Raw genomic sequence first — 12,831 nt, 5'->3', positions numbered from 1 at the left:
TATTGGCTCATCTTTGCGTAGGGTAACAGACCACTGTGTGTGTGCGTGTGCGGTGTACTATGTGATTAGCAATGAATCTCACTTGCGAGACTGTACGTGCGTTGTGTATAATAACGCCAGTCGTAGTGAACAGGCCCTGACAAAACTTCAGGGCCCGTAATTTTTGAACAGGTAAGAATGAATTGGACGCAATGAGTAGCTAGTGCATGTACCTCGGTGCCATCTGCAGTGTGCCAAAAGAAAAAAAAAAAGAAAAAATAGACTCCTTCATTTGAGCATAATCTATCAAATGACTATAAATGAGCTCCTAGCATGTTTTGACTACTGGTGAAGCTGCGTGTATACATTTCACCATGGGGAAAGGACAAAAGGCAAACCATTGAAATTATCGTGTTTTAGCACAGATGTCACGGGCCTTAAGTAAAACTGAACTTTATTTTTTTCTTTGTTGTGATACTTACCTTTATGGCACAAACTTTCTGCTACGACAATGCACATAAGCATGCAAAGGTTGGGTCTTTAAAAGCAGCAAAGGGAAGCAGCAGATGCAGTGAAGTTACCGCACAACAGATTATGTATTTATGTATGCTTTTGCTTTAGACATCGACATGATCATGACTAATAATCAAAATTTATTTATGGTGTTTAACATCCTTAAGCTGCACAGCCGCTTATGGGGGACACTGCAAGGATTAATTGTGACCACCTGCGATTCCTTACTGCACTCCTAAAACACTGCAACAAGTGTTCTTGCATTTCTCCCTATCTGAACCTAGGCACTGCCACGGGGTGCAGCTCCACTGAGCTGCCATAAGGGGTAGGGCTGACAGTTGTAGATGAAGTTCATGTTGTAGTATATTGTTCAGAACTACAGTATAAGTGGGGCGCAGATTAGTACCTTCATGACAATGCATGAAAAATTTTGTCTGAAGACCGGTCATTTAAGCAAAGTATCATTTTGGCACTGTGAAAACTTTTGAAGAGTAATAACTTTTTTGTGGCTGTCTGAGTGGCAAGCCCTTGGGAAATCACTAAGTGCTGACTTTAGAGAACCATGCACTTGGCAACAATGCTACATGGTTGTGCTGGTAAAATGGGGACAATTGTACTTTCTAGGCACACTTTGTAGATGCTGTCACTTAAAAAAAATCGCAATATGCACGAATTACGATCGCAGCAGCTGATATACAAGCAGCACTCTTATGCAGATCGAACAGGTCACAGGAACGTTTTTTGTCAACCAACTTCCACTTCGAAGGTGCGGCAGCAGACAGGAGGGGCAGTAACGTTACACTGTTTGCAAACAGGCACAGGTTTTTGAGTGTTATTATTATATTACTGGATTGTGGAGTGCTATGGTGGACACTATCAAATTCTAATATATTGTGGAATTCACCAACTTGTCCACTCTGACTGGCTTACAAGGCAGCTACATGCTCTCTCCTGGTTGGAACAAAACACTAATGTGGCAGAATTCTTCAACATAGCAGAATTTGTTCTTGAACATGGGACTTCAATGTAGTGCCAGAAACAGTGCTTAACAAAATAACATTCTGAGGTTTTACATGCCAAAACCACAATTTGATTGATTAAGAGGGGAGATCCGAATGATTTTGACAAAATCATCCGGCACTAAGCATGTGGATGTCCTTGCACCCCCATCGAAATGCGGCCCCTGAAGCCAGGAATCGAACCTGCAAGACTTCGTGCTTAGCAGCGCAACAGTGCTGACCTTGGCCAGAAACTCGACAATGTACTTGAGCAGCTCATAGTTGTCCTCTGGCAGCCGCTCCAGCAGCAAGGAGCGGGCCTGCACCAGCTTCTCAGACTGGTCCAACTCTGTGGAGAGACGGAAAACGTTAAAGTGCTAGACATCATGCTCACTGAGAGGAGCATTTCATATGCAAGAACATTCACAGGGAAACACATTCTGTGGAAATCTGCAAACTGGAGCAATGGTCACCTGCAACATGGAATACTACTGAAGTGGACGCAGACAAGGACGCAAAAAGGCGCACGAAAAATGACACAGACACGGCGCTATGTTGCCGTGTCTGCATCTTTTGTGCGCCTTCGTGTTTTCTTGTCTGTATGTGCTACAATACATAGTATTCCAAGATGCCATACCAACAAGCCCACAGTACAACGCTATTTGCGCCAAAATACTTAACACAACTAGCGTTTGTCAGATGTAAGTGCTGCGAGGTGCCGCTAGAAGATCGGAGGGCCCACCCAAGCTCCATGAAGAACGAAGAAGGGAATGCGGGCATGAGCACGGGGGAGGAGGCGCGATCTCGCAGTGTTCGAACCAGGCGGGCAGCAGTTCCGAGCGCCTGGGGTGAATGAGGCAAGCGTTCCTGCCAGGCAAGACGCCTGTGGCAAGGTGCGGAGGATCGCGAAGCCAAGCGTGGATGACAACGTCTGAGGAACTAGGGCTCCTGCTGCCAGTACTCGAGACGCTGGCCGACCTGAGGGCCGCCGGTCCCTGAGCTGCCGCAGCTGAGCTGTGCCGAGCAGCATTACAGTCCGGGCAGCAGGCATGCGGTCCTCATGTGCGACCGCCATGCATGGATTGCGAGCGGCGTACGAGCTGGGCACCGAGGCCGTGCTGGACGTGCAACTGTAGCACGTCGGTCGTGAGCGGCGTCCGAGCCAGACACCGAGGCCGCGCGGAACAAGGCGCCCCCTGGCTGCTGCCGCTTCGGCTCCTGAGTGTGTCGTCGTCGCAGCCAGCTTGAGCACGGGTGAACCCACAGTGCCGTGACGACCAAACTTTGAGCCATAAAACACGGGCCTGTTTCAGTCCGTTTATTCCCATGTGCTGTATGTGTGCGGACACACTGACTGCCGTTGCGCAGGTTATCAACTCTCTGTATATATTTATATATTTTAAATGAATGAATGAATTATGGGGTTTTACGTGCCAAAACCACTTTCTGATTATGAGGCACGCCGTAGTGGAGGACTCCGGAAATTTCGACTACCTGGTGTTCTTTAACGTGCACCTAAATCTAAGTACACGGGTGTTTTCGCATTTCGCCCCCATCGAAATGCGGCCGCCGTGGCCGAGATTCGATCCCGCGACCTCGTGCTCAGCAGCCCAACACCATAGCTACTGAGCAACCACGGCGGGTTATATTTTAAAGGTTGCATTGATTTTGTACATGCACCTAAATGACTCTGTATTTCTTCTGCATCACTGCGCACTAGAAAAGTGCTGAACAGTCCTAAACACTACAATTTCTGGCATCTGCGACAGGACTAAGCTTGAATTTCATCCTCAAGAGCCACACTTCGCTTGTGTACAGTGGCCAGAAATGGACTGGGAGAAATTTATTCCGATAGGCAAGGAGCTTGGCTTGTCAGGTAAAGAACTAAGAGAGTGGATTGACGAGTAGCATAACGGAGAGTGCGATAAGCGTGCTGAGGACAGGGAAGTAGCGCGAGTAGCCCATGAATAGGAGATCACTCGACTGACGGTGGAACAAACTCTGCTGGAGACTAGATGTCGTCTTGCAGAGCACGCGTCGGGGACGGTTGAAACCGGTAGAAAACACGGGAAAAAAAGAGGTGAAGCATTTAGAAGTCCCCACAAGCTTATTCCTCTCTCAAGTGCCATGACAAACTCAATGCGTACATACAGTGCTTCGAGCGGGTAGCCACCAGCCAGGGATGGCCAAGCTGACAGCCAGGTGGGTGCTGTCATTAAGCTTGTGTTTGTCAGGTGAAGCCTTGAGCATGGTCGGACGCATGGCTGCGGAGGATGCCACAGACTATCAAAAGCTGAAGCCAACTTTATTGCAAAGGTTCCGGTATACAGAAGGATACTATCAAAAGTTTCGCAAAACTAAGCCTGAGCATTCCGAGGGCGGCAGTTTGCTGGTTGACTGCTTGGGTACTTTGATCATTGGCAGCAGATGGCAAAAAACAGAGAAAACATATGACGCATTAAGAGATAAGATTGTTTCGGAACAGCTTCTGCTACGTTGTGTTGAGAGGCTCGCCATCTTCCTGAAAGAGTGAGGACGCCGCGACCTTGACAAGCTAGCCGAAGCGGCTGACCATTATTTGGAGGCGCAAGGCCTGACAAACTTCGCCAGAGGAAAAGAAGAGAGAGGGATTAGTAAAGCAGTCCTGCAAAGCATGAATTGCGAAACAGAGGCCAGGAAAGGAAGGATTGAGTGCTTTCTATGTGGCAAGCAAGGACACCGTGCTGCAGATTGTTGGATGTGGTCAAAAGGACCGAAGTCCTCGTCTTGCTGGAAATGCAGAAAACATGGGCATAAAGTTGATGAATGCCTGAACATGAAGAGCAGCAACAAGAAGGCATCAAGTGCCATTGCTGGCTGCAACCGGATGCCTGCTGCCCGGAACGAAGAAATCCCGGCTCCTGCCACTAAATCTGAAGAGAAAACAAAGCCACCTGTAAAAGCAGATGGAGAAGCCATCTTGGTCTTCTTGGTCTTCGGATGCAAGAGATGCAGACGGCAACTGGATATCTCAATGGACATCCTGTGACGGTGCTGACAGATTCCGGATGCAATACTGTGGTCTTCAGATGCTCACTGGTGCCGGAAAAGAATTTCACCAGTATCATGCGTACTGTTTACCTTCTGGACGGTTCATTTATGCAGCTTCCAGAGGCAAAGGTAGGCGTAGATTCCCCTTTCTTCCGAGACATGACGCTAGCACTCCGCATGGAAAAGCGACTCTATGATGATGTTCTTGGGAACTTTGAAGGGGTGCTCTACCCTCTTGGTTTCAACACGCCACCTGACCCGTCTGATGTGTCAAAACTGCAGAGAGAGTCGGCACCAGCAGAGGAGCCTGTTCGACACCAAAGCGTATCCCAAGATAGAGCTACCTTGAGTGCAGCGTCAACAAGGGGAACCAAGGAAACGAAGCTACCTGTTGCTGCATCGAACGCACTAGATGTGGATGCACAAGTTCTGGAAGAGTTGCAGCAAGCAGACCATACTTTGGAGGGTTGTTTTTCGTCGATCGGGAAGGAAATGACGAAGCAATCAGCAAAAGTAGAATATGTTTTTATCAAGGGGATACTTTACAGATACTACAGATTGTTGACGAGGAAGGAAGTCGACCAACTGGTTGTTCCCCAAAGCTTCTGTCAGTTCGTCCTTAAGATGGCGTACGAAGAAGTTTTAGCAGGCGACCAAGGTATTAAACGCATCACTGACAGAATACTAGAAGAATTCTATTGGCCAGGAGTGTAGGCTGAGGTGACACGATTTGTGTGCTTTTGTCACATCTGTCAGCGCACTGTTCAGAAACACCTAGTCAGACGTGTCCCCCTAGGGAACATGCCGGTGATTGACACGCCAATCCAATGTGTGGCGATTGATATAATCGGCCCACTCTCAGCAACATCGGCGAAAGCAAGCCGCTATATCCTAACAACGGTGGACTGCGCAGCACGCTATCCTGATGCCGTTGCATTACCAAAAATTGAAATGGAAAGGATAGCAGAAGCATTGATGGAAATGTTCTCGCATGTGGGAATACCACAGGAAATCGTGAACGAATGAGGCCAATCCTTCCCTTCAAGTTTAATGGAAGAACTAAGCAGACTACTGTCCTTCCGACATTTGCCAACAACCCCATACCACCCTATGGCGAATGGCCTTGTTGAGCGTTTTAATGGCACATTAAAGCAAATGATACGGCGCATGTGCCAGGAAAGTCCAAAGAATTGGGACAGACACTTGGTGCCATTATTATTTGCTTATAGAGAGGTGCCTCAGTCTAGTATCGGCTTTTCTCCTTTTGACTTACTGTACAGTCGATACATTGGAGGACCAATGGCCATACCAAAGGAATTATGGACACGAGCAACTCTTGATGAAGAAACAAAGACCACATATGGTGATGTTATAGAACTTAGCAAAGGTTTACAGGAAACATGCAGAATTGCTCAGCAGGAGCTGCAGAAAGCCAAGCTGACACAAAAGAAATATTACATTCATCATCATCATCATCATCATCAACCCAGTTACGCCCACTGCAGGGCAAAGGCCTCTCCCATACTTCTCCAACAACCCTGGTCATGTACTAATTGTGGCCATGTCGTTCCCTGCAAACTTCTTAATCTCATCTGCCCACCTAACTTTCTGCCGCCCCCTGCTACGCTTCCCTTCCCTTGGAATCCAGTCCGTAACCCTTAATGACCATCGGTTATCTTCCCTCCTCATTACATGTCCTGCCCATGCCCATTTCTTTTTCTTGATTTCAACTAAGATGTCATTAACTCGCGTTTGTTCCCTCACCGAATCTGCTCTTTTCTTATCCTTAAACATTACACCCATCATTCTTCTTTCCATAGCTTGTTGCGTCGTCCTCAATTTGAGTAGAACCCTTTTCCTAAGCCTCCAGGTTTCTGTCCCGTAGGTGAGTACTGGTAAGACACAGCTATTATACACTTTTCTCTTGAGAGATAATGGCAACCTGCTGTTCATGATCTGAGAATGCCTGCCAAATGCACCCCAGCCCATTCTTATTCTTCTGATTATTTCTGTCTCATGATCCGGATCTGCCGTCACTACCTGCCCTAATTAGATGTATTCCCTTACCACTTCCAGTGCCTCGCTACCTATTGTAAATTGCTGTTCTCTTCCGAGACTGTTAAACATTACTTTAGTTTCCTGCAGATTAATTTTTAGACCCACTCTTCTGCTTTGCCTCTCCAGGTCAGTGAGCATGCATTGCAATTGGTCCCCTGAGTTACTAAGCAAGGCAATATCATCAGCGAATCGGTTACTAAGGCATTCTCCATTAACTTTTATCCCCAATTCTTCCCAATCCAGGTCTCTGAATACCTCCTGTAAACACGCTGTGAATAGCATTGGAGAGATCGTATCTCCCTGCCTGACACCTTTCTTTATTGGGATTTTGTTGCTTTCTTTATGGAGGACTATGGTGGCTGTGGAGCCGCTATAGATATCCTTAAGTATTTTTACATACGACTCGTCTACACCCTGATTCCGTAACGCCTCCATGACTGCTGAGGTTTCGACTGAATGAAACGCTTTCTCGTAATCAATGAAAGCTATATATAAGGATTGGTTATATTCTGCACATTTCTGTATCACCTGATTGATAGTGTGAATATGGTGTATTGTTGAGTACCCTTTACGAAATCCTGCCTGGTCCTTTGCTTGACAGAAGTCTAAGGTGTTCCTGATTCTATTTGCGATTACCTTAGTAAATAGTTTGTAGGCAACTGACAGTAAGCTGATCGGTCTATAACTTTTCAAGTCTTTGGCGTCCCCTTTCTTATGGATTAGGATTATATCCTTCAACAAATCTGCTGTTACCTGATCCTCCCCAGCTGCCTTCCCCCTTTGCATAGCTCCCAAGGCTTTCTTTACTTCTACCGGCGTTACCTGTGGGATTTCGAATTCCTCTAGACTACTCTCTCTTCCATTATCGTCGTGAGTGCCACTGGTACTGTATAAATCTCTATAGAACTCCTCAGCCACTTGAACTATCTCATCCATATTAGTAATGATATTGCCGGCTTTGTCTCTTAACGCATACATCTGATTCTTGCCAATTCCTAGTTTCTTCTTCACTGCTTTTAGGCTTCCTCCATTCCTGAGAGCATGTTCAATTCTATCCATATTATACTTCCTTATGTCAGCTGTCTTACGCTTGTTGATTAACTTTGAAAGTTCAGCCAGTTCTATTCTAGCTGTAGGGTTAGAGGCTTTCATACATTGGCGTTTCTTGATCAGATCTTTCTTCTCCTGCGATAGTTTACTGGTATCCTGCCTAACGGAGTTACCACAGACTTTCAATATTACATTAACATATTACAAAATTCTAAAATATACATAATACATATTAAAGCGAAGCCACGTCAGCTCTGCGCCAGAGACAAGGTGTTGTTACTATTGTTACTATTGTTACCTTCCAATAACAACGAACTAATTCTAACCGAGAAAGGCGCATTCACTGTATTGGAAAAACGTAGTGAAATCGACTATGTTGTTGATCGGGGCACCCACACCAGTCTGTTCCACATCAACCTCCTGAAAAAGTATGAGGAGAGACCACTTTCGACGGACACCACGGGACGTGCGGCTGTCACATTGCAGACGGAACAGCTGGAAGAGAAGAGGACCCGGAACTACCATTCCTCTCACTTCCCCAGCGCAAGGCTTATCGTGACATCAAAGTCGCTGACACCTTGAATATTAACCAGAAGACACAGGTCGAACAAATTCTGTCGAACTACCAAGACATCTTTTCGAACGTTCTGGGCAAGACGAACTTGGTTACGTGCAAACTCACGACATCTACAGAGCCAGTGAATGTGCGCTAATACCTGATACCGTTTGCTGTGCAACAGGCAGTAGACGAAGATGTGCAGCAGATGCTGGCGCAGGGAATTATTGAACCATCGGACTCACCCTACCACTGGTTAAAAAGAAAGACGGCAGTATGCGCCTACTGCATTTACTGCGTTTGTGAACACGTCATGAACTACTTTTGTGCGTGTGGAAAAACTCTTACATGTGAACACTTTGTGCCTTACGGACTGCAAACTTTGCCCATGCACGAGCTTTGAAATAAAAATTGTAACAGCGCAAACACATGCAATCACAAAGTATCAAGGACGAGACACAAGCACTGACTGACAACTAAATTTTATTGACAGAAGACGGATACCTTATATAAGGGGAAAGGCAGAAGTGAAGTGGGAAGGGAGTGATACAATCGGGGAAAATGACATTGTGCATCGATGAACGAACGTGACGGCAGCCAACGGAATCAGGCGCAGGAAAAGAAGAAAACTAGAAAAACTAGAAAAAAGTTTTTAGAAAAGTAGAAAAAAATTTTTTATGTCAAGTATGCACCAACTCGCCCAGAAAGAAGTTTTAATGAAATGCTTTGAAAAGTTGCGTAAATGAAACAACTGCCTAAAGTGAGGGGTAAAATGTCAGATGTAAGTGCCGTGATGTGCCGCTAGAAGATCGTAGCGGCCACCCAAGCTCCGTGAAGAACAAAAAAGGGAACGTGTACACGAGCACGGGGGAGGAGGCGCTATCTTGCAGTGTTCGAGCCAGGCGGGCAGCAGTTTTGAGCTCCTGGGGTGAACGAGGCGAGAGTTCCTGCCAAATGAGACATCCGTGGCAAGGTGTGGAGGATCGTGGAGCCGAGCGTGGACAAGGACGTCCGAAAAACCAGGGCGCTGGCTGACCCCGAGGGCTGCCGGTCCCTGAACTGCTGAACCTGAGCTGTGCTGAGCGACATTCCAGTCTGGCACAGACGTTGGTGCGCTAGACGTGGTCCTCACGTGCGACCGCCGCATGTGGATTGCGAGCGGTGTACGAGCTGGACACTGAGGCCATCCTGGACGTGCAACTGTAGCACGTCAGTCACAAGTGGCGTCCGAGCCGGACACTGAGGCCGCGTGAAACAAGGCGTCTCCTGGCTGCTGCCACTGCAACTCCTGAGCGTGCCGAGCCCGAGAACTGTGCTGAACGGGGCCTGAGCATATCGTCGTCGCAGCCAGCTCGAGCAAGGGTGAACCTACAGTGCCGTGACGACCGAACCTTGAGCCATAAAACACGGGACTGTTTCAGCCTGTTTATTCCCGTGTGCTGTATGTGTGTGGACACACTGACTGCCGTTACACAGGTTATCTACTCTCTGTATACATATATTTTAAACGTTGCTTTGATTATTATAAATGCACCTAAATGACTCTCTGTCTTTCTTCCGCATCACTGCGCACTAGCAAAAGTGCACTTGGAAACACTGTGGTTAAAATGTCAATGTTTCCCACAAACAGTACTACTAGGTGTTTGTTATCGACCCCCTCACCATCAACCAGGCTTTTCTAATCTCTTAAACAACATATTAAATGAAATTACTTCAAACCATCCCAATGCTATTATTCTCCTTTTTGGAGACTAATTTTCCCGACATTAACCCTTTGTGGTAAAGTGGTACAAATATGTACCACTTTTTGAGCACGTTTCAAATGCCCGTAATGAAACAACTGTTCAAATTGGAGCCAATTTTACTAGTGCTGCCACCTACCAAGGCATTTAGAAAGCTTATGGGCGTTTTTATTTTATTCCGTCATATGGCGCGAAGAGTAACTTAGTTTTTGCGAATGTCTGCATTGCGGTTCAGTACGTGCTGCTGTCGCGTGGGAAAAACTCACTCAAAACGCTGCTTCAACATGCCTACTAAGTGTATCCTTTTACCCGTTTACTAAATGGAACCTAGTGATTCATCTGCAACCATATACATACATTGAGGGCGCCCTAATTGTTCACCGTTTTGAATTGTCTGTTCTGGGCTAGCTTTTGGCTGGGGTTGTTAGGCCTAAGTGGACGGCTATCGCACCGGTCAAATCACACAAGCCGTGCATTTGCATTCTTTCTGAAAGCGGAGGTAATAGCAAAGGATTGTCGCCCGTAAAAGCAAGAAGGGGACAGCAAGCATATGGTAGGAGCTCCTGACGACATCAGACTTCTCAGCCGAGATCGTCACCCGTAGCGGTCGGCCTGTCGACAGAGGTGTAGGTTGAGCTCCACGACACAGCCGCAAGTTCGAACGAGCTTTCTGTGCAGCAAATGCCAAGTTCCGCTATGTGTCGAATGTTTTTAGCCATTCCACAAGTGGACAGCAGCATTGACTTTGTAAATATCGTTCCTGTTACACATTGTCTCTTCATTTTAAACCGCCATCGGACAGCGGTACAAATGTGTACCACATCTAATTTCTTCTAGTAAACTCAGTGGTACATATATGTACCACTTTTCTTTCGAGAACTACTGCACCATGTTTCTTGAAAAACGTGTCAAACATTTTCTTTTGCCCTGCTGAATGCTATTCTTCAGATTTTATGAACGAAATTTCAAGGAAAAAGTAGCACCTCACAAAGGGTTAACTGGCACAATGGCACTGCTTTACTAACAAATCAAACTGAAGTGAGCGACTTTATAGAAGTGTGTTTAAATTACAATTTAACACAGCTAGTACTGGAGCCAACCCCTGTGTCGGGGACATCTGCCAATATTTTAGATCTCATACTAACCAGTCATCCTGAAAGCTTATCATCCCTTACATATCTTCGTGAGATTAGTGATCGCAAAGTTATTCATGCTGCCTTCACTTTCGCTCCCCCAGCACGCGACATGCACGAGAAGACAACTTGTTTATATGACAAAGGTAACTATGAGGCTATAAATACTGAATTAAATGCATTCTTTTCTACCTTTGCAGATGAATTTAATAACCATTCGATTTATGATAACTGGCTGTTTAAAAACAAACTATGTGAACTAAAGAACCAATTTATTCCCAGGATAACCATTCGATCTACTCGACAAAAACCATGGTTTACAAGATCTTTAAAACGACTAGAAAATAAAAAAGCGCCTTTATCGCCATGCTAAAGTTAAGGCAAGCTCAGCTGTGTGGGAGAAATATTACGCTGCTGAAGCTGTGTACTTAATTGCAATTCGCAATGCCAAGCGAACCTTTTTTCTCTATGACCTGCCAAACATTTTACTTACTAATCCAAGAAAATTCTGTCAGGTGATAAACCCCAAAGAAGCGTGTATCAATAATCTTACTAACGAGCTGGGTGAATCGGTGACAGATTTAACCTGCACTAATATGTTCAACAACGCGTTTTCTTCAGTCTTCACTAATGAAATGGACACACTTCCTCCTCCGCCAACCACAAATATACAATGCAACATGTCAGCCATCATATTCACAGTACGTGGGCTTTAATCTGTGATAGAAAATGTTAAGTTGTCTTTATCATTTGGCATCGATTACATTAACTCTAAACTACTAAAAAAACACGAAATACATTTTTGCAGAGTTTCTATATTTATTATTTTCGCAGTTGCTTTCCACAGGCACCATGCCAGACAAGCGGACGATGGGGAAGGTTACTCCAGTCTACAAATCGGGCAACAAAAATTCTCCCCTAAATTACCGCCCCATTTCATTGACAAGTGTTCCCTGCAAGGTCATGGAGCATGTAATCTACTCTCATATTATGAACTTTCTAGACGCTAACAACTTCTTTCATCCTTCACAGCAAGGGTTCCGCAGGGGCCGTTCCTGTGAGACCCAGCTTGCACTATTTCTTCATGATGTTCATGCTAATCTTGAGCGTAACATACAAACAGATGCCATATTTTTGGATTACGCGAAAGCGTTTGATAAAATCCCTCATCAAAGCCTATTACTAAAACTTTCTCATTTGCATCCTAATATCCTAAAATGGCTTGACCAATTTTTAACTAACCGCTCACAGTATGTCTCATTTAATATAACCACGCTTCAAACATTACACTCGTCACATCAGGCGTACCACAGGGGTCTGCCCTGTGGTACGCCTGAATTTACATGAACGACTTATCCTTGCATGTGTCCTGGCATATCCGTATGTTTGCTGATGACTGCGTTATTTACCGCGCAGTCAATACCATCACTGACCAAATAACCCTTCAATCCGACCTTAACCGGGTACAAGAATGGTGTGATGTTTGGTTGATGACACTCAACTCTAATAAATGCAAACTTGTCTCGTTTACCCATCGTCATTACCCTTTTCACTTTTCTTATCAGATTGGTGACGTCACCGTGGAATTAGTGGAATCCTACAAATACCAAGGTATCACCTTGACTAATGATCTAACCTGGAATGCGCATGTTACTAATGTTATTTCATAGGCTAACAAAACATTGGGATTTCAAAGACGTCACCGTCGCCTCACTCCATTTCATGTAAAACTGTTAGCCTATAGATCATTGGTAAGAACGAAACTCGAATAC

General features: G+C 45.5%; 1 protein-coding gene across 3 annotated transcripts in view; it reads right to left on the bottom strand.

Moving 5' to 3' along the window:
* RhoGAP68F (Rho GTPase activating protein at 68F) overlaps positions 1–12,831 on the bottom strand; it is a 229,681-nt gene that overhangs the window by 33,113 nt on the left and 183,737 nt on the right. For all 3 annotated transcript variants that reach the window (XM_050168775.3, XM_050168776.3, XM_050168777.2), the window contains one exon: positions 1,733–1,839. In XM_050168775.3, coding sequence (XP_050024732.1) covers positions 1,733–1,839 — 107 coding nt within the window. The remainder of the gene's footprint in view (positions 1–1,732; positions 1,840–12,831) is intronic.

The sequence above is a fragment of the Dermacentor andersoni genome, chromosome 10 (assembly GCF_023375885.2).
Source record: "Dermacentor andersoni chromosome 10, qqDerAnde1_hic_scaffold, whole genome shotgun sequence".
Lineage (NCBI taxonomy): Eukaryota > Metazoa > Arthropoda > Arachnida > Ixodida > Ixodidae > Dermacentor > Dermacentor andersoni.
This window is presented reverse-complemented; position numbering and strand designations above follow the sequence as displayed.